This window comes from Nycticebus coucang, chromosome 11 (genome assembly GCF_027406575.1).
Source record: "Nycticebus coucang isolate mNycCou1 chromosome 11, mNycCou1.pri, whole genome shotgun sequence".
Taxonomy (NCBI): Eukaryota; Metazoa; Chordata; class Mammalia; order Primates; family Lorisidae; genus Nycticebus; species Nycticebus coucang.
The window spans coordinates 58,284,080-58,310,996 of NC_069790.1; the positions used below are offsets into that span (position 1 = coordinate 58,284,080).

The 26,917-nt window shown below is 40.5% G+C and overlaps 1 protein-coding gene across 2 annotated transcripts in view; it reads left to right on the forward strand.

Annotated features, from left to right (window-relative positions):
- Positions 1–3,703: 3,703 nt before the first annotated feature.
- The window catches only part of CDK6 (cyclin dependent kinase 6), a 256,624-nt gene continuing 233,410 nt past the window's right edge, over positions 3,704–26,917 (forward strand). Inside the window, exons 1-2 of one of the 2 annotated variants that reach the window (XM_053609350.1) lie at positions 3,704–3,839; positions 6,577–7,180. In XM_053609350.1, the coding sequence (XP_053465325.1) occupies positions 6,948–7,180 (233 nt within the window). In that variant the 5' untranslated portion in view covers positions 3,704–3,839; positions 6,577–6,947. Of the gene's footprint in view, positions 3,840–6,323; positions 6,465–6,576; positions 7,181–26,917 lie in introns of those variants that run through there. The other variant, XM_053609349.1, reaches the window with a different exon arrangement.

Sequence of the window (26,917 nt, forward strand, 5' to 3'; positions counted from 1 at the left end):
TAGCTCAACCAAAAGCAGCTATGGCAACACAATTGTTAGGCCAGGTGTACAGCTGAGGCAAGTATTATCTAAGAAAAGAAATGTAAGCCAGTGAAAATCAGAGGTCACTGTAAATCGAAAGGAAATGTACGTATTACAAATTTCGATGTAATGATCATCATCTTTTATAAATATATTTCCTTAGTTTTCTGATTACTCAGAATTCTAATACAGATGATGAAAGGATATTAAGAACATGTTTCGAACATGTCATAACAATATGTCAAGAATATACAGGTATTAACACACACACAAAGGAAACAGAAGATATGGGTCTCTATCAAAAGGGGAAAAATTAGAAAAGATGACAATTATACAAACACGAACACAGTACTGACATGTTGCACAAGGATAATTATAGAGTAGTAGACTCTACGGAAAGGGAATGTTCCAAAGAATAAAAATTTCTGGTGTTTTCTTCTTAAGTTTTTTAAGCTACTATCTGATATACACATTTTTCCCCGCATGGATAACATCAAAATCTTTTCAAGTTTATCTGTTCAAATGCAATGAACTAGATTACATGTAATAATAAAAAGAGAAAAATTGAGGTCATTTCCAAATTGATGATTAGTAATTTGAGGATACCTTTAAACATCATTTAAATTTCAGAAATTTACAGTTGAAAAAATTGATAATACAACTGATTTCTTTTAGGATAGTTAGCAAATTTTTAAGATTATATTTTAAAGGAAAACCCAAGAAAAATATCTTGAAAATGCCCAGGGAGGGGAAGAAAAACATTAAAATGTACTGCATTATATTATACTATTTGTGTTAAAATTATCATTTTTCCTGTAAATTCTCAACAAAAGTAACATTTATACACACATACCAAATCAGGTTAAAAAGTAGGGTCACTTGTTTCAAAGTTATTAAACTAGAAATGTATTTTAATATGTGTGGTAGATTATAGCCAAACTTTATTTCTGGATGTCTGGAAAATAGATTTATAAATTCAAATAGCCGATGTATATCAGAGATGAATTAGATTTAGATGTATATTATATAATTACTATTCCAAATAAATCTCACTTCTTTAGCAAGTTAAAAATTACAGACTAGAAGTTTATATTTAAGTGAAAACAAAAATTTACAGGTGTTTCATATAAAAATGTTCATAAATGAAATATACCCTTTATGTGACATTAATAAATCTTTCGGTGTAAACTACAATATCATATTTGAACATAAATTCATGAATTCTAACTTTTAAAAGCCTGTAAGATGATTTGCTACTTTAGAATATTTGATATGTAGCCTGAAAATACTGGTTGGAGTCATTATTCTTAAGAATGCTATATATTCATTCATAGAAGACCCCTGAACAAAGGAATCAGAATTTGGTTTACAGTTTATAAACTTTGCACAAATTTTGTTAGGATAACCTGTTACCCACAGAGGAAGTTATCCACAAACAAAAACAATCTGGTATTAACTAATTTTGTATAATCCATTGTAAAACTTTCTTGGGTGTTAAGCTTTAACCAACTGGGATTTAATGTAAACCATAACTAGGGAGAGTGAACAATGAATGATAAATTAACATAAAAGATAAGCAATATCACAAAAAGAAAAGGACAGAGGGTTAATACTGAATATAAACATACAGATAAATAAAACTTCATTGTTTTTCACTTTGCCCAAATGATCTAGTAACCTAAATCATGGAATTTCTAACCTAGCAATGGTTGTTGTCTAATTCAAGTAATTAAAAATACAATCCAGTGTAGAAAAGACATTTTTCTGTTAATTTTAAAGACATTTACAGCTTACTATTTTTAAACAAGTTATTTACTCAAATTCTGGCCATCAAGGGCTGGTTCCTATTTATTGGCAATTATTTGTCTTATACAAACATGTTAATTACCAGCAAGTAAATCTTGTTTTAAAAGGTAATCATAAATGTCAGCAATTATCAAAATGAAGGATTCCCATTTGTATCTCTGGTTTAAAGTCCAATTAGTGATTTATAGTGATACAATATGTTATATAAATACGAAACAAAATTTTTAATTTCCAATAATTTCTTTCTTAAATTTATAAAGTATATGAGATTACAGATAACATTACAAACACGAATTTTGTTCAGAATTGGATTTTACTTTAGAAACATCCTCTTAACACAAAATATATTGTATGAATATATTAAGTATAAAGACACAATTAGTCACTTTTATTATTCAAGAAAAAAATATTAGAATGCAGTGCAATATATTTACTAATGGAAATGCACAAATTTTTATTTCCTTAACCTTACTTCACACTATAATATAGAATCAATTTTGCAAAGACAAAAATTTGATATACTATGAAATTACTAACTTGGTTTATTTCAAAAACTCAGAAGATTTATATAAGTAGTATTTCCAATTCAAACAGAATTTTGCTGGGTTTTAATTTTTCTACAAGGCACTGAAATAAATACTTTCTAAAAAAGTTTTGCTTTAAGATGTTTTAAAGGGTTTCAATATCCTACAGACAAAAGATTTTGGAGAACACTGAATTCTTTCCAGAAAGACATCTATTTTAAGTTTTCTTTTACTCCACTGTAGACAGTCTTGAAAACTTTTTTTCCCTCCAAAATCTCATTTTCACCTGAAACAATTGTATTCAGGTTTTCTCAGCAGGTAAAGTATACATTCTTACAAGGTTTCAAATTTCAGAATTCCAATAATGCGTTTAAACTGAGCACTTCTCTTTGTGTGTGTCTATTACCTTGCAGTTCTGTTACTTACACCAAATTTTAGGTTTTTTAGCTCTTCAGAAATACCTTAGTGAACCCTCAGCAGTTACTAACCACTTAATAACTGTGAACTTGCCAGCCCCTTCAAGTAGATCTTTAACCACAAATTGTCTGACAATTTCCAAACCATATCCTCTGTCCAAAAGGAAAAGATAGGGCTTTGTGAGGCCGAAAGGAAGCGAAGGAAAACAAAACAAATGTAGCTCCTGCTGAAAGTGAAAAGTGCTTGGACAGATTAGTATTTTCTTTTCTGCAAGGCATCCTGCCAATTTTTTTTTTCTTTAATAGAGAAGGGTTATTTTTTGGTCCGATTTTTCAGTTTCTTGGAAAGTGTTGGTATTTACCAGCCCCACCGGCCCTCATAATTACTGTGGTTGTTTTGTGTTTTTCCCATCCGTCCACGTCACAGACTGCTGATACCCCCGCCTCACCCTGTCAAAACCCCAACTCTGGACGACCCTGGGTTTGGAAACTCCGCCGACTCCCGACGACACGTCCCACTCTGTCCCTCTCACGCCGCGCATTTTAGTGGCGGGATCCCCCGCACTCCGGTTGCAGTGAAAGCCGGAAATTTTCATTTAACTCTCCTCCTTCGCGCCCCCCCACTCGCAGCGGAGAGCTGGGGAGCTGGGAAGTTCAGAACACAGCCGGGGCTCGGCCGCCTCCCCTCTCTCCGGAAGGCTTTAATTTGCACACTTGCTTGCCACCGCGCCGCGAGCCCCCAGCCCCGCAGCGGGGTGGGTCTCGGGCAGAGGAGGCTTCGCTGGTCCCCGCCCCCGCCCCCGCCGCGCGGTAGCCCCTGCCGCCTCCCCGGCTCGGGCCCCCAGCGCCCGCTAGAGCCCCGCCGCCCCCGTCCGCCCCCAGCGAGCGGCGCGGGCGGCGCCCTCTCAATCCCTCCGCCCTCCGCCGCTGTGCCCACCCCCTAGCAGGAGAGAGTGCTGGTAAGTCCTTCCCCAGAGTCTGGTTACCTGCTCCGCGCGGCCGCGGACACGTGCGGAGGTCCGACTGACACTCGCAGACCCCGCGGGAGGCCGGACGTGACCCGGTCCCTCAGGTGAGGAACTACGCGCACGAGTGGGTGGGCTGCTGGGTGGGGGGTCCTGGGGGAGATCAGAGGCTAGGCCGGGGTCCAAGGCAAAAATGTGGTTTGGAGGGTGTGGGGTTGTGTCCTCAGAATCGGCTTTGGTTAACCCCTTATGGACTGACACGGTGTAGGTTACGGGGGCCAGTTTGGGGGAACTAGTGAATTCTTTCCTATCTGGTGAGTGGGGAACATAGCACACGTGGGACACCCCCGACACCGAGATCCCGTTCGCACACTATCTGTGCGCACACCCTTCAGCCACCTCCTCCAAATGGAACTTGAATTCCAATCGGACGTTCACATAATAATTCACATTTAGGGTTTAAAATACCCTGCCCTTGAGGACTCCACGCTGAAGACTGTGTCTCCGTGCCCCATAGTTACTTCCCCGCGAAAGCTGCCTCTCTAGCTTGCTGAGGTGTGGGTGTGGGCTCCACCTTCCCCACCATGAGATAAATGTTAATGCAGGCTTCCTGCGGGCGTGTTATGCACAGAGAGTGCAAGCAGCCGCCCAGTGCTCTGGCTGGGAGCCCCGCGAGGACGCACGTTTACTTTAGTTTGCAAGTTTGCTTTTGTAATTTAAAATATCGGAGTTAAAACGCACGCCCCGCGGTGAGCAGTTCTGGGCCCCGCAGCGCGCCAGTTTGCGCATGGACGCATCTGCGTGTGCGCACACGCGGGAGTCGCGGCCCCCGGTGTGGCCTCTTGTCGCTGCGCTGGTGGCGACCCTTGTGGTGCTTGGCAGGCTTCGGGAGAGGCACATGAAGGATTTCATTGAGTGTGAAGACAGAGAGCAGAGACAGAAAGCAGAAGGAGGCGGCTGCAGCCTTTGTAGTCGCGGAGGAATGCGGAAATGTTGAAGCACTATGTCAAACTTTTTTGAAATGGGGTCAAGTCACATTCAGCCAGCGTGGGAAAGCAACAACAACAACAAAAAAAAGTGGAGGAGAGGGGGGGAAAAGGCACTGCTGCTCCCGTTTCTCTCTGCCGAAGCCGACCGTCTGGGGGGTCGGTGGGGGGTGTAGAGAGCCAGGACCGGTGGTGCGGGGCCGGGTGGGGGCCGCGGGCCCGGCGGGCCCAGTTCCCTGCGTGGGTGGGACGTCCCCGACGCTTCCTTCGCTGCGGAGCAGGGGGCTGGACTCGAGCGGGAAGGGGAGGGGGACGTGGGAGAGGTGGGTTGGGCAGCCGGTGGCGGGTCCTGGGCTACCTGTGTGGCCCTCGACCGGGCCCAGACCCCCGGGCGGGCTCTGGAGGCTTTTCCCCAGCTTTAAGGAAAGTTCTGAATAGAGTAAGAGTGATAAGCCCTGCCTTCGCTGCGGTCCGCTCCGCCCGCACACTGTGGGTGTCGCGCCGTTTGTTTCTTTAATTCAAGGCAGAAGGCGATCGGGCCAGCGGTTGCGGACAGGTAATTCTGAGGCGCCCCGGGAATTCCGGACACGCGGCTGTCGTGGCGAATTATCTGGCCGAGGCCACGGCGGCCGTGGGAGAAGAAAGGCTCTGTAGGTCCGGGGTCGCTGAAAGGGAAGGGAAGTTAGGGTACCCCCCCTTCAGCGCTTTGTTGTGCATAGGGCCCTGGGGGGCTTCCAGCTACAAAGCGGACCGAGCTTCTAGCTGAAGGGGGATTGGAGCACCACCTCTGTTATCTACTTGGGGGACGCTCCTGGGAATGGAAAGAGGTTCTTGAGCCCCTGCCCCGAGGGCACAGCCCCTTCGCTCACACCCTCGTGGGTTCAGCATTTACTCCCCCCACCCACTGTTAGAGAAAGGTTGAATTTTGCTCAGGTTTAATTAGTTGAAAACTTCAGGGCGAGTCGTGGTTATGCTATCTTACTCCTGAAGTTCTCCTTGAAGGAGACGAGCGAAAGTGTGCCTAACACCTCTTTCTCCCACCCTTGGGATCCATGGGGGACTTCCCCCTCCCTAGCCTCTAGCTCGCCCGCCCCGGTGTAGCCCAAACCCTCCCGGACCAGATGGTTGGTCTTCTCTGGGCTTCCACCAGGGAGGTCCTCCCAGTCGGAGAGAGAATTCCGTTTACAACTGAGACTCTCTAACCCCCAAAAGACCATTTGTGTGTGAGTTAATGTCTCCTCGTAGAAAAACTGAAAGTAGAAAGAAAGGAAGCAATTTCCGAGCAGATGTCTGACCACCCCTTCTCGCACACTCCGAGCATCGGGTTACAGGGTCTTGGGAGCCCCCACCCACATTCTGCGGCCCCACACGGGTGGACCCACAGTCTCTCCACACCAGCTTGTGCGGAACCCCTGAATGCCCACCGACACCATTTCCCTGCACGTCCAGGCCTCGGGAAGTGGGGAGGGCAGCAGTGCTTCACAATGATATGAGGATAAATATTAAGCCGTGACTTTGACGTGCCGGGCTCCTCCCCTCCCCCGCGCTCCCGGCACACTCTGTGCAGCTCGGCACGCCCCCTCCCGTTCCACTGTGTCCCGGGCCGAGGGCTTATCCCCGAGGGGCCCCTGTAACCTCTCCGCGCGAAGACGGCTCTAGCCGTGCAAGGAAAGAAAACTAACTTCGGTTTTTCGAAGGAACCAGGAAGGATTAAGCCGCTTGGAAATGGGCAGGAGCGCGTGGAGGGTAGCAATGGGGACTTCGTAAAGGAGGAGGAGGGGGGTCTGGAGGAACCCCAAGGAAGGCTTCTGGGATGTCTAATTGCACTTTCTTCTTGTCCCCTCGTCTCCTCTTTTAGGTGCAATGATTGTGGACTAAGACGCGCTCGGGCAGAGGCTATGTAATCATCTCCGCGTCTGTGCAGAAGACTTCGCTTCGGAGAGGGAAGAGGAGGGATCGGCTTGCTCCTCCGGCGGCAGTGGCGGCGACTCTGCAGGCGGAGTTTCGCCGCGGCGGCTCCACAGTTGCGCCAGCACCGCGGGGAGGTCGCTCCATCCAGCCTAGGCGGTAGCGAGAGCCCCAGAGCCGCAGCGCCGGAGCAGGCTAAGGGCGAGGGAGAGCGAGACAGAGCTCTCCGGAGCCCCGGAGGAGGCGAGCGGCGGCCGCGAGCAAGTCGAACGCACCCCCCGCCCGCCCCAGCGGCGCCACGCCGGGTGGCGTCCAGGCGGCATGGAGAAGGACGGCCTGAGCCGCGCAGACCAGCAGTACGAGTGCGTGGCGGAGATCGGGGAGGGCGCCTATGGGAAGGTGTTCAAGGCCCGCGACTTGAAGAACGGAGGCCGTTTCGTGGCGCTGAAACGCGTGCGGGTGCAGACTGGCGAGGAGGGCATGCCGCTCTCCACCATCCGCGAGGTGGCGGTGCTGAGGCACCTGGAGACCTTTGAGCACCCCAACGTGGTCAGGTGAGCCGGAGCTGCACCCGCACCGTCGGTGACCGCGCTCTCGCGGAGGGAGGGCCGGGCCTGGGAGCCTAGGGCCGGGGAACTGGGCTCTGGAGAGGCCCGGGGCGACCCGTTGACCTTACAGAGCGTAAGTTTTATCGATAGGGTCTAGAGCCAGAGCTGGTGACCTTGTTAGAGAGCAGGAAAAGACAAGGCAGAAGGCTTGATCTGCGCTGGCTCCCCGCCGAGGTGCTTTATCTTAGGTGATTTCTCCCGCATGCCCCTAAGGACGGTCCGGGGGAGTTGGGTGCCTTTTAGCAATGCAACCGGAGACACCCCTGCAGCCCCTCCCCCCCGCACATATTTTTACTGGCAGCGCCTTTGGGAAATTTTTGAGAGACGAGAATGAGGATGCGGTGTGATGGTGCCTAATACGTGTATAATTCAGGTTAAGAAATGCAGAAACTTACAAGAAAAGAACACTCAGTTTCTCTTTGTTGAAGTTGCATAATAGGAATGATTCCTGATGATCTAAAGAGTTGGAATGCTGATGCCCAATTTCTAACGGCGTTGTTTAAAGTATTTCTTTCAAAAATTATCTGTGTGTCTGTATTACTTTATATATTTGGGCTGGCATAGTCCTTAGATTAATTCTCCAAAGGGTTAGATGTGAGGCCAAGATAATCGTTAGATTCTAAACGTTCTGCCTATGCTTTCCCCGAGGGTTGTGCAAGTGGGCAGGAAGACAGCAGTTAGTTGTCTCCTGTGTGGTAACCAGTGTTAAATGGAAACCTATGTGACTTGGGATAATAGTGTTTTCTTAGTGATTCTGGAATTTCCCCATTGTGTGGTTGGCATTGGTAGTGTCCATTTGTTTTTTAAAACAGAGATACATGGCTTCAAGTTGAAAAAGAGTGCCCAGAAACTTCTACAGATTGGGTTGTGATTTTACTTTTTTCAACTCTTAAGACAACGCGCTGGAGAAAGGCGATCTCTGTCTTCTCATCCATCTAGGTTTCTGTTCAACAAATACATGCCTACTGTGTGTGCTGAGGATTAAATTATGTAAATAAGTACAGCTAAATATTTTTATAAAAAGTCAAACAATTTTAACATTAGTCATCAAAGTGGAGAGACCCAAGACTGACCTTTGAAATACCAAACTCTCTATAGACTCAGGGAGACCAAGTGTCTGCAGAATCTTTCTGGGAGGTTTTAACTTGTCTCCTCTTATCCTAGGCTGGTGATTTGTGTGGCACTTTGTTCCCAACACAGTTAGACTGAGGCTAGAAGGCAGCAAAGAATCATAAATACATAAAAAAGGTAATAAATGGCTAGGTCCCCATTATACCTTTGCTTTAGCTAGTGAAGGACAAAAGATATTGAGATTGAGAGTATGAGTGTTTAGGAAGATGGGATTCTATGTAAAAGCAATAGATTACCTTTTTTGTGTGTGTCTTTTCTTTGTTAAAAACAAAATCTCTTTGTGTGGGGGGGTGTCTTTGTGATATTGGAGGGGAAAGGGGAGAGTCCATTCAGCTCCCTGTAACATAAGTTTATCTTCCCAGAGGAATCACCTAAGTGCTTCTCAAAGGATGCTTTCCAGCACTAGAATTTTACAAAGTTCTTGTTTAATTTTGTTTATTACTTTGGAATGTCCAAATAAGAGTGGTTATCATGTATATAATGTGACACTGTCACTTGTTACACAAAGTACAGTCCATTCTTATAACAGAAAAATACTATTTTGCCATTATGCTGGTGGATTTTCCCTAATCTATCCTGTTCTTTTGATTTATCCTCTAGAGATTGGTTTATCTTTAGAGATTTCTAACTGAACTGTGACTTGGATTCTGTGCTGTGAATTTCAGGAGGATATATTTATGAATTGAAGATAAAGGCATTGTTTTCTAAAATTACTTTTCCTTGTTAAGTGATGATGCAAGAGGCACCTGCCTCTTGCAGTTGTAAGGATAAAGTGAGATAATGTCCGTGAAAGCACTTTGTAAATTTAAAAGTACTTCAAATATCTTAAATATTATTTGTATCCTGCAGATCAGTGGGACTTTTGCCCTGGAGCAACCTGCCAGAAATGCTTCAGTTCACCTGACCTTTTTTATAGAACAAATCATATTAAAACCTAGATACTAAAGGCTCTGGAACCAAGAAGTTACTTGAGCATAATTTGTTAGAAAGGACTATCAGTCATATGCCATGAAATTCAGCGACACTTGAGGAAATAGGAAATTATTGATGATGTCACCCTCACGAGCTGCAGATCCCCATTCCCCTTCCTGTTTTTTCTCTTCTGCCTCTGCCTTAGGGCAATCATTGGCCCCCATGACTTGCTTGGCCAGAATAAGAACTCTAGATTTTAGAGGTTGCTAATTTTAGGAGTGTTCAGGCAGGGTCAGGAAATCAAGGACAGGTGACAATTCTTTTCCTTCCTAGGGAGAGTTGTCAGTGGGCCCCCAAACCTGTGATTTACTGTTGCCCCAGGATCAGTTTTACAGTCTTATCCCTGGTTCTTTAATGCTTTCTTAAAAGGGCAGATGCTTTTATAAGTGCCTTCAAGTCATAAGTAATTGATCATAATTATAGGCCCTCCCTTTGGATAGTTAAGCCTCTAAGCTAGAAGGGGCATAATAAACATATTAGTTTTTCAAAAGTTCAGGATTTAATTTTGATGGATTTGCCAGAAAAGCGGACTTGTTATTGCTGGCACTGGTACTGTCTGCATATACAGGGATAATGACTTTAAATTCTTGCTTACTTGCACTTGATGTATCCCAGGCCCAAGCTTGATCAGCTACTCAGGGTCTGGGATGTAAATTTACTCTTATTTTGCAGTTGGTAATCCCAAATCCTGGAACTCTTGCCAGCATCAGACTTCAGAATGTACCTATATTGGAGCTTCTGCACTCCACAAATGGATCCTGTTTTAACATCCTGAGTTATAAAAAAATAAAGAAATTTAAAAAAAATAACATGTTTTGTCAGCAGTCTACTCATTGAACTTATGTTTACTGAGGGCCTACTATGTGCCAGACACTTATAGAAATTGGGGATACAGCAGTGAACAAGCCCAAAAAAAGTGTCTGCACTTGAACTTAACCTCGTAATGAGATGATCATTTTTTTCTCTTTAAAAATTTGTTCATTTTTATTTCAGTTGTCTTATTTTTTGCAATATTTAAACTAACCAATTTTGTAGAGCAACTAATATTTGTGATAAGTTAGTAACCAGGAATTTGTTCATTGAGTAGGTAACATAATTAAAACATTAATCAGAACCAAATGCTTTTTGAAGATTAAATTTCACCTTATGGGCAAAGGTATTTGAACCTATATAAGAACGAAAATTGAACTCCATTTATTCAACAAGTATGTAGGGAGGATCTACTCTTTAAAAACCACGGGGCTAAGGTGCTGGGAAAGATACCCAGGTAAATCACACCTGTCTGCTCTCTTCAGGTAGTTCTTCCTGTGTTTGAAGGAGTAAGACGATGACTGATTGCCCTGATAGGTGATAGTATCATGTGCTGTTAGAAAGGTACAGGTAGGTGCTACCTGTATTGCTCCCAGACTTTAAATTTCTTAAGCAGTAAACACAATTCAAATTCAATTATTGGCTCTGAAAAGTCATTGCATATCAGTGAATAAACTTGTGATGTTTAAATGTCAACTTATTATTAGAATAGTCATTTGTTTAAAAACAAAAGACCAGAAAAGAAAAACGATGAAAAGGCTGTGCTACCCAATGATTATTAAGGAGAGTTTTCTTTTTCTTTCTTTTTTTTTTTTCTGAGACAGAGTCTTACTTTGTCACCCTCCATAGAGTGCTGTGACGTCACAGCTCACAGCAACCTCCAGCTCTTGGGCTTAGGCGATTCTCTTTTGCCTCAGCCTCCCGAGTAGCTGGGACCACAGGTGCCCGCTATAATGCCTAGCTATTTTTTGTTGCAGTTTGGCTGGGGCCAGGTTTGAACCTGCCACCCTTGGTATATGGGGCCAGCGCCCTCCTCACTGAGCCACAGGTGCCATCCTCAAGGAGAGTTTTCTTATTTTCTCTTTTTAAAGATCTCAGTAATATTTAGCATAAAAGGAGAGTAAGAAATACAATTTTCTCTAGAAAACCAAATTATTTACAAGGTAAAGGAAACATATTATTTGACTCAGTTAAAATCAGGTCTTCAGGAAAGTTAGTTCAGGGGAATACTTCTGAATAAAAGTGTTATTTTGTGGTTGAATAAACACATTTATCAGGATTTTTTTAAAAGCAGGAGTTTAATTCTTCTTTTAGATTTAAGTATGTTTGTTCTTTCATTCTCTAAGAGTTCCTTGAAAAGTTTCCAGTTTATCTAAGCTGTTTAGTAAATAAGCATTTTCACAATGGTATTATGCTCATTTCTTTTCTGCAAAACTAGATAATGCTGAATTTTTCACATTGCGGTTATATCCCTTTTATACAGCTATTATCAACATGAAATTACCAGAATTTCTCTAGGGAATCCAAGAGAAAATAGGCTGTAAAAGGGAAACTTGTATAAATTTGAGTATCTTTTGGGGTGTTTTCCTATGTTTAAGGTATGGATAAATGAATAGGTATGAAAACAGACTCCTTACTAAAAATAAATTATCTTTTTTTAAATATGCCTCACTATTAATAATTCCTTAGGAATATTTTGTTTTGTATCTTTCCTGTGCCTGCAGTGTCCTGTCTCCAGCACCAATGCCCCTTCTATGGTAGGCTGGCGGGGTGGTCACAGGCAGAGATCAAGAGCTGCCCTTTCTTTTTGTGGCACTAATTCCACAAAGACTGGCAGAGCCCAGGCTGTACGGCTGGGACTTAGAAATGTTTATTAAGAAGGAAACATCTCATACTTTTAGTAAATCTTTGTAAAATCATGGGTTAGAGTTGAAAGACATTTTATAGGTCAAAGTGTTGACTTGTTTTTAAAGCTGAGTAGAATTAAAATTTTTTGTTTGACGGAAGAAGTTAAATCAAGTGAGTACATTTAAAGGTGGTGGTTTGTTAGGAATAAGTGACATATCTATCAATTCAGAAAATTTCTGAATTCTGCAGTGTGCCCTACTGAAGTATAACTATAAAAAAGTATGATGATTACTGCATTAAATTCTACTTTTAAAGAATTTGGATTATAATTTAAGTAGCTGTAGTTAAATAATAATATAGGTAAATAATACAATTCTTTTAGGCAGAGAACCATAGTAAACATTGAAATGCTTGATATATGTCTAATGAATGAAATACTACATAATGTGGCTCTAGCACCCATGACACAGTTAATGAAATAGACACTATACTACTTGAAAATTAGACACCATAATAACCTTTAGACACATCAGCAAATATGAGTATCCATGCTTCCTGAGAAACTAATCACACTATTGCTATTTTTCCTGAGGCTCAGATGCCCTTCCCCGTCTTCATAGGAATTAAGTTAATTGTAAGCTTCCTGATACGGCAGAACACAGCAGAGATGACAGAGATGGTATGTATGAGGTGGGGCTTTGTCCAAGGTTCAGGAGGCGGCACGGAGACAGGCACCAGTGGTTGATAGCAAGTGTTCCTACCTAAAGGTGGCCATTGGAGTAGTGATTTATAGATGGCAGGTTTGGTATGGGAACAGGCAGGCGAATGTCACCAGTTTGCCATCATATCTGATTTTGTTTTACCAGCTGCACAAGTAACTTGCTCAAGAGGTGAAATAAAGGTACCATAAGGCATGTGGCAGGAAGCTGTGCAAGTGTGTATTTGTAGCCTGGAAGTCCATTTGTGACAGGACTATTATTAGACAGTCTTGACCCATCCTTGGCCTAAATTTGAACAACTACTGGCTTTGTGATTTAAGTAGACATTTTAGTTATTGATTTCCTATTAACTGGCTTAACTAAAAGATTTAGTTCAATGGAATTAGTATGAGGATTTTTTAATTGGAAGGAGTCTTAGATTTAACTTAATCCAACCCCCTTAGGTCTCTCTCTTTTTTTTTTTAAGAGACAGTCTCACTTTATTGCTCTCAGTAGAGTGGTGTGGCATCACAGCTCACAGCAACCTCCAACTCCTGAGCTTAGGCGATTCTCTTGCCTCAGCCTCCCGAGTAGCTGGGACTTCAGCTGCCCGCCACAGTGCCCAGCTATTTTTTTTGTTGCAGTTTGGCTGGGGCCAGGTTCAAACCTGCCACCCTCGGTATATGGGGCCTGCGCCCTATCACTGAGCCACAGGCGCTGCCCAGGTCTATGTTTTATAACTAAAAAATTTCAATTGTTTTATAAATGCAAAAAAAAATTATCTTATTTTTAATCAGTGATTTTATTCCACAATTATATGCATTGTAGACATAAATTGATTGAAGATAGCTAAGATTCAGACAGAGGTTTATATCCAGCATTTGCAAGACAGGTTGACTGATGTCTATTGCATACCAGGAGAAACTCCTGTGACATGTAAAAATATTTTTAGTTTAATGACTCTGTATTGACTGACCTAAGGTAAGTCACTTAGGGTGAGGTAAGGACTTACGTCCTTGTATCTTATGTCTTTATATAACATGGTGTCTATAACTATTGGTTAGCCAGTATATGTTCCTGAATAAATGAAATGGACTAAATTAAATTATAAAGCCCTCAGATGATCACATTTCATCCTTTAAAGTTGCATACAGAACTAGCAAGTATCTTAACTAACTTTGACATTGAGAGATTGGTTATTAACTGTAAGGCAAACACACATGAAGTCTATTTAGTAAGCACCTTTATCATATTTTAAACTTTTTCTGACTACCCATTTCTTGTGTCAGTATAATACTAGCTTTGGCTTTGATAGGATTTTCTAGTGTTCTTTATGTATTTGTTACATGTATTCCATAGGTACATCGACTGTTGTAGTCCCCCAAATCCATTTCTTGCCATCCATCTCTGTAACTTTAATTATACTGATCTTGGACTGTGTGCTTGGTGCTCCTCCCCACATCACTCTTTCTCTGTTGAAATTCTACCTATTCCTTCTGGGCCAATTTCTTTTATTTATTTTTTTTGGTTTTGAGACAGAGTCTCACTATGTCACTCTGGGTAGAGTGCTGTGGCGTCACAGCTCACAGCAACCTCAAACTCTTAGACTTAAGCGATTCTCTTGCCTCAGCCTCCCAAGTAGCTGGGACTATAGGCACCTGTCACAACGCCTGGCTATTTTTTTTTTTGTTTGTTTGTAGTTGTCATGTACTGGCTAACCAATAGTTATAGACACCATGTTATATAAAGCAGGCCTCAGGCTGAGTTCGAACCCTCCATCCCCAGTGTATGTGGCCAGGGCCCTAACCACTGAACTATGGGCACCGAGCCTGGGCCAACTTCTAAAGCCACTGTCTTTGTCACTCCTTAATACCGTCATTTGGATACTATTTTTGCTTCCTTTGAGGACTGACAACTTTGGACCTTCTTTATGGCAGTTAGCAGATGTTGGCCCCCGTATATTATATCGCATAAGATACAATATTAATTCTTCACACCTCCCAAGAGCACTCTTTTCTGACCCTCTATCCTTTCACACCCATTTTTGTAAGCTCCTTGAGGCAGGGTACATTTTGTGATCATGTCCATTTGCATCTTACATCTAATGAAAGTAAAATGAGTAAATAGCATATGAATGAAATCATGAAAAAAGAGTCTAGTTATTAAGGATGGACCATATGGATTATTTCCACCGTGTGGAAGAACTTTTTTTTTCTTTTTTGGGGGGTGGTTAGGGACAGAGTCTCACTTTCTTGCCCTGGTAGAGTGCTATGGTGTCATAGCTCAGAGCAGCCTCAAACTCTTGGGCTCAAGTGATTGTCTTGCCTTAGCCTCTGGAGTAGCTGGGACTACAAGCGCCCACCACAACTTCTGGCTGTTTTGTTTTAGAGACGGATCTCGCTCTTGCTCAGTCTGGTCTCGAACTCCTTGAGTTCAAGCGATCCACCTACCCTGGACTCCCAGAGTGCTGGGATTACTGGCATGAGCTACCGCGCCCAGCCTCATATGAAAGAACTTGATATTATACTAAGGGGTATCAATGAGGGAGACTGGATCTGTGTATTACCTTTTTGGATTTCCTTGGAAATAGTTTAAGAAATAAGAAAGTTGCACTTTTGTTTTATTCCAATCTATATAGTTTATGTTAAAGTGAATTTCAAAGTTGAAATAATTCATTTCTGTAGTTAACTGTGCAATCTGGGACTTTATTTGTATACCTCAGGGAAGACATTAACATTAGGAAATGCAGACACATTCAGTAAAAGTTGAAAATGATTTTAAGATGTAAGAATGTAAGGTATTACAAATACATGTTAATCAGTTGCATGAATTCTTCTACTTTGACTTTTTCCCCTTTAATTTTCATTTCTTTGGCTTTCAATAGTGGAAAAACAGCAGTGTTAGGTAAAAATAATTTTCAAAAGGTGATGATTCTGAATCCCATTCAAGGATTGTCCTCTACTCCTCATAATTTGTTTATAGAGAATTTGGATTCTACCTTAACAAACGAGTAGGTTTAGTTAGGAAATATTCTTCCAGCTTGAACTAATTATAGTTCCTCAAGACACTGGTTGATATGTGTGCGTGTGATTGCACGTGCCCGTGTGTGTGCACGTGCCTGTGTGTGTGCACATGTGCACCTACACACAGAACAGTCAACTGCAAGGTGCTTGGAAAGTTTCAGAAGGACAGAGTTGTCTCATCCCAAGCATTTAGCATCATGCCTGGAATCTCGTAGCCCAGAATCAGTATTTGTGAATGACAAAATGAGTACATGCCATTTAGGAATTCAGCATTTCATTTTTTTAGAAATTAATTTTTTTCAGAAATGGGTAATAATGTCTGAAAACATAGGTGAAATCTGGAGCAGTCAATAAATATTTATCGAGCACTGCTATATTCAGCCTTTGTTAAATAAGATTAAGATAGTGAACTTGAAAATGTGGAAACAACCCAAGTGCCCATCGACCCATGAATGGATTACTAAACTGTGGTAGATGTACACCACAGAATACTATTCAGCCACAAAGAATGATGGAGATTTTATATAGACTTTTATATTTACCTGGAAGGATTTAGAGAACACCCTCTTAAGTGAAGTATCACAAGAATGGAAAAGCAACATCTAGTACTTACATGAAAGTAGTAGACGAGCAACTACAGGCTCACGGGAGAGAGAAAAACACAATTAAATTCAAGAAGAGGTGGGAGAGGGGAGGGAGTTTAGCAAGCTCTCACCTAACAGGTACAACGCAGGCAAAAGGATCAGCTGCAACTTGGGCTTTACCTAACAAACCCAAACAATGTAACTTAAATTTAAAAAAAAAGGACAAACAAAATGTTTACCCCCCAAAAGGATACGAGATCTGGAATGTTTCAAAATGGGGTATGGGTGCAGCCAGACTGGCCTGTGAGTTGATCGTTGCTGCAGCTGTGGAGGTTCCTTGTAGTAGTCCCTCTATTCATTTGTATATACAGTAGAATTTCTGTGAATTGATGAGCCAAGGGACTGTAACAAACTGGCCAACATACAGAGGATGGTCAATTAAGGAGTAAGGTGTACTGATGACTGTGGTGCATGTCCAGTCTGTGAAAATTAGGCCAATTTAAGGAGGTGGTCTATGTAGGGAAGTAGTCAACTCTAGAGGTTCTACCATATTTGAAATTTTCTATAAAGTTTAAAAAATGTTGCTGCTCATAGACAAGGAGGCAAAGCCTTTGACTCTGTCCTGACTCTTTTGCTTACTAGTTGAGTGACGTCGGGTAAATTCTTGCCTCTTTGCTGCCATTTCCTTACACTACAATAGGAATTTGCTACTGTTTTTCAGACCTTAGTGAATTACTATAATCAAATGAAATTATGTATACTAACATCAAATATCATATACATTTAAGATATTTTAACAGAATTAGTTCTTAACCTCAATTTGTTCATAATTTTTCGTGGAGGAAACTGATACACAAAGATTACTATTTGGTAGTACTTTTATTCCCCTCCTCCCATGTGAAAGTATGAATGGAGCTAGGTGTTTCTGAGAAGACGTCTGTTGGGTTTATGGTAGTTACAGTAAAATATAATCTTTCATCTGGATATTGAAATTGGCATTGCACTTACCTGTGCTCTGTCCTCTTCCTTAGTGGACTTACTGTGGGAGGGTTTGTGGACCTAATGCTTAGAAAACACTGTCAAAACTGAAGGAAGCTTGATGATTTCTTTTGTATTTGACTATCCAGATTAATCCAAATCTTTGCTTGTTCTTTTTCCATTTTTTTTTTAATCCCAGAATCTCAAACAGTTAATTCATTTTTATGTCACACATTGTTTCAGTTTATTTATTTTCTGAGGCCATTCCAATGACATGATTGCCTTATGACCTTTAAAATTTTCTTCTGAGTAGCCTGTGTTTAAATCATTTAGAGTTCAGTCCACAGCAAGGAAGCAATTCCCTTTTAGGAGCACTAATCTCTACGGAATTTTTTTTTCTTTGCTTCCTTTTACTGCTAAGTAATTTCACAGTTTCTGTGTAAGGTATGCCTGATAGTAGAAAACATTTATTTTTTCTAAAAGGCCTTTGTTGCTAAAAGGTAAAAAATACAATACACGTATAGAGTCAGGAACATTAACAGTTAACCCTATTCAGCAACAGGGCAGACTTTTAAACTTTAGGGTACTGACTCTGACAAGTACATTTTAAAACTTAGTGGAAACTAAAAGACTTGAGTAGTTTCAAATTGGGAGTTTTAGATGATGTAGCATACTTTCCAACCATGTAGAATCACTTAAAGAAGTAATTAAATATCCTTAGGTAAAAATGGGATAGTTTCTTGAGCCATGAGAAATCAAAAGACAAACTTAAAGACTGGGCTAGAAGGAACTCAGTACTGATGATCAGTGAAATGTATGTAAGTTCCCTTAAAGGACTGGGAGAACATAGCTTCTTTCAGATAGCATACACTGTTTTACACATTGAGACACAAAAGAAAAGTTGTGACCAGTGATGTCATGACACATTACATGGTAACAATCAACCATTCTAGGCAGAGAAGAAAGGTGTTTGGAATGGCAGGCTAGTACTGGCACAAGGTTTATCAAGGGAGTCATTCCAAATTTTCTAAGCCCATGGGATTTGATTGGTGGATATTTGGGTAACTACTAGCTCATTAGATTAGAACTGATGCCAATTGGGTTCTCAACCAAACCAGTTAGTTTTGCAAAGGGAAGAAGTCTGTTTTGGCGGTAATGCTCTCTATTTGTAAATGTTGACTGACTCAAAGTGATGGGATTGATCTCAAGGAGAATTGTATGGGTTTAGTTGTCTCAGTGGTACCAATTCAGTCCTGAACAACAACTTTTGAGGAGAATCAAGGGAGGTGTCTTTGTTTCAGAAAGATGGTATAAGTGTTTTTCACTTTAGTTGATAAAATTAGAGATGAATCTATCAATAGACAAGCAGAGAATAGTCTAGAGACGTGTTTGTGTATCTAAAAGGACAGCACACTCACTAAAAGGAGGGGAGAAGGTGGCCAAGATGAGCTAAGTGAAGACAGAGGTCAGAGAGACAGTATGTGGTAGAACCAGGGATAGGAGACGATCTGAAGTTTCTTGGTGAACTTCAAACTCTGAAATATGATGGAAATTCTGGCATGTTCAGAAAGCCCTCAATCTAGTGCTTAATGAGAAGACTCAGAGTTCCATTCTTAAAATTACATAATAATAAAATGGCATTGTTGTTTGCTTGCTTTTTCTGGTGACTTTATTTTAATAATTTTTGGATCGTCTGCTGTGCCTAGCACTCAGACATCTGTTGAATATTTGCATAAATCAATGTAGAACGTCTGGTTCCCACTAGAATATAAGCTACATGAAGGCAGGAATTTTTGTTTTGTTCACTGATTATTCCCAGTGTCTGAAACAGGGCCAAGTATACAGTTCAATAAATGTCTATTGAGTAAATGAGTAAATAAACTGTAATTATGGATCACTCTATGGTAATTTTATTTACAGTAAAAGTGTAAATTAACACCCAGATTGATTACATATTTTATCTTTTTATTCACTTATTAATATCACATTTAAAACACTTTAGGATTATATAGTCTGTTAACAATTATGGTAGTAAATTGGATTATGACTTAGGAATTAGGGGTCATTTAATAGAGTAATGATAGCAAGTAGATTGAACTCTTGAGATATATCCCTTCTGAACTAATTCTTTACTACTGTTTTTATTACATTATAAATTAATTTTTTCAATATTAAATGATAAATTTTGATGGTATTTTAAATGTATATATTCATTTTTGCAGATTTGATTTAGATGTTTTGGCAGAATTTTGAGGACATGGTTTCAGATTTTTGGGACTGTGAGTTTTTATAAAAATATCGAACATAACCCCCTAAAGAGGCTTGTTTAAAAGGCTATAGGTGTCCTTCCAAGTAGTGAGGTGAAGTGCTACTCCCATGATAAACCTTGTGCCAGTACCAGTCTGCCATTCCAAACACCTTTCTTCTCTGCCTAGAACGGTTGATTGTTACCATGTAATGGGTCATGACATCACTGGTCACAAAATGATACTAATTAATATTTAAGAATATATTTCTAAATGATATATTATTATTAGGTAATGTTATTATTAAGTAATAATAATAAGAAGAAGAAAGAATAAAGAAAAGGAAGAGAAAGTGAAAGGAGGAAGGGAAGAAGAAAAAGGAGAGAGGAATAGAATAGAAAAGTGTGGTGTTCCCAGTCAGTTGTCAGGTGTGTTGCAAGGAAGTCGTTACAAAAGTAGAGTACCAAATTTATGGGAGAGGGGAGATTGTAGTTTTTTATTTAAAATAATTACATTTTTCTATTATAGCAGTTGTTCTGGTCAATATTGCTATGTAGTAAGTGACCCCAAAATTTAGGGGCTTGAAACAACCATGTTCTAATGTTCATGGCTTTTAGTGGGTAGGGAATTCAGACCAAGCACAGTGAAAAATGACATATCTGTGCTCCAAGATGTCTGGGACATCAGCCGGAAATAATAGCTGGGAGTGTCTTCACTTCAAGTGCTCTAAAAGCCAGCCTCCCTGGAAACAGGCAATGTTACTTCTGTCTCATTTTCTTGAATTAAAGCTGTACAGATTAAAAGAGTAGAGACATGCATCACCTCTTAATCCTCTTAATGAAAAAAATTTTAAAGAATTTGTGTCCCCCCACCCCAGTTTTTTTGTAATAATGACGTTACACTAATACTGATTAGTACAAAAGGGCTTATGACAAAAAATGCAAGGCTCCTTCCCCCCAGCTATCCCCATTCCTAAGTACCAGGTGCACATTCTTTTTGTTTGGTGCTTCTGATAGTTACTTCTATAAATCTAGATAATACGCTATATTCTGTCTCTTGATACTTAAACTTCAGATAATATCTATTGACATCCTCCTGTAAAAGATGAGGATTTAGCTCATTAATACTACTCCATATTCATTTCCTTCACCTTTTGTGAGCTAGGATAATATCTCAGGTTTCATATAATAATTTTAAATAATATACCTAAACATCACACTTGATCTTAGCCAAAAGGCCGAGAAGTGATATGTAAACATCAATATTTTGTTCATTCACTTTGGGCAGTACCTCTTGATTTGCCATTTAATAAGAGAACATTTTATCTCCCTAACCTTTCTTCTACCTTTGCCCTCTCTTTATTTTACTTATTTATTTTTTGACACGGTCTCACTCAGTCACCCTGGGGTTGAGTGCTGTGGCATCATATCTCACAGCAACCTCAAACTCTTGGGCTCAAGCCATCCTCTTGTCTCAGCCTCCTGAGTAGCTGGGACTATAGGCTCCTGCCACAACACCTGCTAGTTTTTCTATTTTTAGTAGAGTTGGGGGTCTCACTTTGCTCAGACCGGTCTTGAACTTCTGAGCTCAGGGGATGCACCTGTCTTAGCCTCCCAGAGTGCTAAGATTACAGTGTGAGCCACTGAGCCTGACTTGTCTTCTCTTTAATATCACAATTTCTATCAGCTGCTTTGCTGAAGTTCTTTAAATTTGCATTCTGTTCTGCAACCCCACAGAGCCTTCCATGTGTTGTCTACAGGTTGATCCTTGGAAGTTGGAACACTGGTAAACAGTGTACACTATTCTAGATATATATATATAGAGAGAGAGAGTACAGTGTTAGGCAAAATAGTTGGTCTTTATGTTTTCTTCTTGCCACATCCACCATTATAAGCCTGTGAGGCTGACAGAGTCCTTTCTTAAATACAGACATCTGGATTCTCTTTTCTTACTCTGCATCACTTGTTTCAAATATGCCATGGATTTTCTGGTACCATTTTGTTTTACATGGAGTTTATTATTGCCTTTTTTTTTTTGTTCTTGCTGTGTTTGCCTTTATCACAAACTGTGTTTTTCAGAAGTATTGTGTGTCTTGACATGTCTCCTCCTCCCTGTCCATTCAGTTTGCTGGGCATACTGTGGAATCTGAGCTTCATTTTATTTTAAAAAATGATTCTTCCTCTCTATTTGTTCTGTTCTCTTCCTGAGGTTCTCCTTTAAGTCACATATTCTTTCTTTCAGTCGGGACCTTTGTGTTTCTTACCTTCTTTTTATCTTCTAATCAATCTGTTCTGTTTGTTTTTTGCTTTGTATTCTAATGAAATTTCTGTGTTATTTTCCAGGTATCTATTGAGTTTACTCTTTTCGCAATTATGTGAATATTTTTAACTTCCAAACATCTTTTTTAGTTCTTTGCTTCTTCTGTATCTTGTTGTTGTTTTTCAAAGTATCCTTCTCCGATTTTCTATAATAGTTCAATTGCTCTAAATTTAAAAAGCAATTTCTCCATATTATCTTTGTTTCTGTCAGTGCTTTGTTTTGTTTTGGTTTTGGGTTTTTCCCTGCTAGATTCCTCAGATGTCTGGTGATTTTGTTTTTTTTTTTTTTTATCCTTTAGCTTTTTTTAAAACATTGAATTCATTGATAAAAAATTTATATACAGTAAAATGCATGTATTTAAAGTATGTATTTTTTATGAGTTTTGTCAAATTTATACTCCCATTGCAATCAAGATCTAAAATACTCCCGTTGCCCTATTAAGCCCCTTTGCAATCAATCCTCTATCCTTAACCTGGGTCTCTGGCATCCTTTTTTTTTTTTTTAGAGACAGAGTCTCATTTTGTCACCCTCGGTAGAGTGCTGTGGCATCACAGCTCACAGCAACTTCCAGTGCTTGGGCTTAGGTGATTCTCTTGCCTCAGCCTCATGAGTAGCTGGGACTACAGGCACCCGCCACAACGCCCGGCTATTTTTTTGTTGCAGTTCGGCCGGGGCCGGGTTTGAACCCACCACCCTCGGTCTATGGGGCCAGCGCCCTACTCACTGAGCCACAGGCACTGCCCTGGCATCCTAATCTTTCTGTCACTTAGGTTAGATTTGTCCTTTCTAGAGTTTCATATACTGATATCAAACAGTATTGTGTCCTTTTGTATGTGGCTTTCATCGATGCCATTTTTGAGATTCTTTAATGTTGTCGACAGTTCAAGTAGTTTGTTCGTTCCCACAGTTTGTTTATCCAGTCACCTATTTGTTGGTAGTCATTTCATTTGTGTTTCCAGTTTGGGGTTATGATGAACAATGCTGTTATGACCATTTGTGTACTGCTCTTTGCACTCATGTGACTTGTGCTTTCATTTCTTGGAAATGATACCCACCTAAAACTAGATTGCTGACTGGTATGGCAAGTGTGTGTTTAATTTTTAAAGAAACTGCCACACTTTCCCAAACTGGTTATTCCATTTTCACCAGCAGTATGTGAAGGTTCCATTTGATTTGCATCCCCCTGAACACTTGGTATTGTCCATCTTTTTGGTTTTAGTCATTCTGTCCTGAGTGTGAACTGATACCATGTTGTGGTTTTAATTTGCATTTACTTGATGCCTAATGTTTTTGAACATCTTTTCATTTGCTTATGGCCATGCTAATACCTTTTTGGGGGGAGGTGTCTATTCAAATAGTCTATTCAATAGTCTGTTGTCATATGCCTAATATAAAAGCCAAAAGTCATAAATTTGGCTTTTATGTTAGGTATATGATACATTCAAGTTATTTCCTTGTGTATGGCTTGAGGTAAGAATTGGGTTCATTTTCCTATATGGATAACCAGCTCTGTCAGCTCTGTTTGTTGAAAAAAATTTATGCTTTTCTCATTTCAAATTACATTGGCAGTCTTGCCAAAAATCAACTGGCCATGTAAATTTGGGCCTGTTTTTGGACTATTCTGGTCCACTGATCTATATATCGGTTCATTTGCTAATGCTATGATGTTTTGATTACTACAATTTTATAGTAGGTCTTTTCAGGTAGTTCTCTAACTTTCTTCTCATTTTTCAAAATTGTTTTGGCTCTTCTTGTCCTTTGCATTTCCATATACATGTTAGAGTCATGTTGTCAGCTGATACAAAAAGTCTCCTGAGATTTTGATTGGGATAGCATTTAAGCTCTATTAATTGGGGAGAAAGTATTGGTACTGACATTTTTAGGTCTTCTTTGATCATGAGCGTAGTATGTTTCTCCATTTATTTAGGTCTTTAATTTCCCTTAGTATTTTGTAGTATTTACTTTAAAGTTCTTGTATTTTGTTAAATTTATCCCTGTATATTTCATGTTTTTGCATGCTATTGTAAATGGCATTTTTTTTAATTTCAGTTTCCAATTGTGCATTGCTAATATATAATCTTTTTTTTTTTTTGTCTGTTGGCCTTGTATTTTATGATTTGAAAAACTCACTTAGCCTGTTAGCTGCTGTATCAATTTTAGTTTTTACATACACAGTCACAGCTACTAAGAGTAGGTAGATAGATAGATAGTAGTGATAGATAGTGTGTGCCCGCCATAACACCTGGCCATTATTTTTGTTGCAGTTGTCATTGTTGTCTTTTTTGACTGGAGGGGCTGGGTTTGAACCTGCCACCCTCCTGGTCCATGTGGCCAGCACTCTATCCACTGAGCTACAGGCACCACCAATACCCGGCTATTTTTTAGAGAGAGGGTCTTGCTCTTGCTTAGACTGGTCTCAAACTCTTGAGCTCAAGCGATCCACCCACCTCAGCCTCCCAGAGTGCTGGGATTATAGGCATGAGCCACCGTGGCCACTGTGCCTGGCCCGTGCTCTGTCATTTCTGAGTCTATTTCTGTTGGCTGGTTTTTCTCCTTATTATGGGTCATATTTTCTTGTATGTCTGCATGTCTAATAAATTTTTACTGGATGCCAGATATTGTGACTATTACATTGTTGACTGCTGGTTTTGTTTTGTTCCTTTCAAGAGTGTTGGATTTTGTTTTGATGGTTGTTTACAGTAATTTGTTCAATTCCATACATTGTTTATAATTTGTCTTTTGTTGTTGTTTGGGATGGGATCTAGTGTAGGTTTTATTTCAAAATGGGTTTAGACTCACTTCAAAGGTATTACTTGTTTGTGGTCTCTTCTCTTTGGCTGGTAGGAACCTGAAAGATTTCTTGCCTCTGTGAGCTCTGGATTCATTCGGCTTGTAACTCAACAGTCTTTCCTCCAAAGCTGTTCTTTGCCTAGCCTCCTGCAGTACCACATGCCTAGCTTGATATTCAGCCAAGGACTTAATAGACCCCCTATAGATTTCTGAAGCTCTTACACATCCCAAATAAGGGAGTCAACTGAAGGTCCGAATAGACGATAACTGAGCCATTAGCATTCCCATTGCCATCCCTGTAACACAGAACCTGGGAATAAAACTGTTTCCATTACGGCATTTGAGGTTTCTTTTACATCTTGGAAACCAGTTTTTTACTTACCCTAAAGTAAATCTTGTGAAGCATACTCTCTCCCCAAGTTTCCTAGTCCAAACAAGCCCTCTATAAATTACTAGGAAATGGGAGCTAGCAGGAGGAAATGGTCCTATTTTATAGCCATACTAGCTGCTACCTAAAATAATGAACATACACAGCAGTAAAGGAGCAAGAGGGGTGGGTTTTTTGTTGGTGTTTTCTTTCACAAATTCAGCTACTTTAGCATCTCTATATAGTCAACCCAGTAAGACTACAGACCTCTCTTTGAGTTCCTCTTTCTTGCCACTGTGATCTGGAAATTGCTTCCAGACAAAGAGCTGGGGCAATCTATGGCTCACCTCATTTATTTCCCTTTTCTCAGGGATGGTGGTCCTCTAATGCCTAGAGTCCAATATATGAAAACAGTTTTTTCATTTATTTTTCCAGTTTTTTTTTTTGTTGTTGTTGTTGTTTTGTTTTTTGAGACAGAGTCTCACTTTGTCAACCTCAGTAGAGTGCCATGGTGTCATAGCTCACAGCAACCTCAAATTCTTGGGCTCAAGAGATCCTCTTGCCTCAGCCTCCCGAGTAGCTGGAACTACAACACCCGCCACAACGCCCAGCTAGTTTTTAGAGATGGGATCTTGCTCTTGCTCAGGCTGGTTGAACTCCTGAGCTCAAGCAATCCATCTGCCTCAGCCTCCCAGAGCGCTAGGATATCAGGCATGAGCCACTCACTGTGCCTGGTTTTCCAGTTTCTTGACAATTGAGAAATCTGGACCTTCTTGCTCCCTTACTCCCTTATGTCCGTTCGTTTGGGTAGCAGCTAGTACGGCTATTACATAAGATCCTTTTCTCTCCGCTTGCTCCCATTTCTGAGTACAATTCTAGGAGCCTTGTTTGGATTAGAAAACTTGGGGTGGGAGTATGTTTTGTAAACTTTACTTTTGGGTAAATGGAAAACTGATTGTCAGAATGTAGAAAAATGCCCAGATATCATAACGAAAAGGATTTTTACCCCAAAGTCCTGGGTATGAGGATGGCAATGGGGCTGCTAATTGGTGCCGTTACAGACCTCCAGCTGACTGCCCTATTTGTATTTCTCCCTCCCTTTTTCCATTGCACCTGCTAACTCTTAGTCCAGCTTCTGCTTCCTCCACCGTGCCTTTATAAGCTTGTTCTAGGGCAGTGGCCTCACAGCCAGTAAAAATATTTCAGCATGCCACTGATATTCAGGGATTTATAAAAGTTACATACACACACTTAAATTATTATATATTAAAATGAACAAAAATAATGATTTTGAAATGGAAAGATAAAAAAATGCCTATAAAGAGAAGATATTTTCCTAATATATCTCTGATTATATGCTTTCCACTTTGGAGACCATTGTTTCTTTGGTGATTTCCTTGATCAATTTATTTGTTTATTTTCAGTCATTCAGAAAGTTTCCTAAACATTCTGTGTCTCTCCCACTCTCTCTCTCTCCTTTATTTATTTTTTCGTGGCACCCTTCTGTAATTATGGGTTTATTCCTTTTTACTTCGGCAGTATCAGAGAAAGACTAGGGGCGAATATTTGTGATGAGTCTGCCATTTTGAAATGGAAGTCCATCTGATATATTTCTTAAAATACATTTTTGAAAAATTAAAATGTCATCTTTTACCCTTGCATTTCAGTTTGCTTTCTTGTTTGAGAGTGGAAGAGCTGAAACTTGAAAATTGCTTACTACCTGGAAGATGTTTTCTTATTTTTTTTTTTTTTGTGGTTTTTTTTTGGCCGGGGCTGGGTTTGAACCCGCCACCTCCGGCATATGGGACCAGCGCCCTACTCCTTGAGCCACAGGCGCCGCCCTGGAAGATGTTTTCTTTATGCAGCAGTCCTTAAATTTGAGTATGTCATGGGAGTGTGAACCAAGGAAGTAATTTA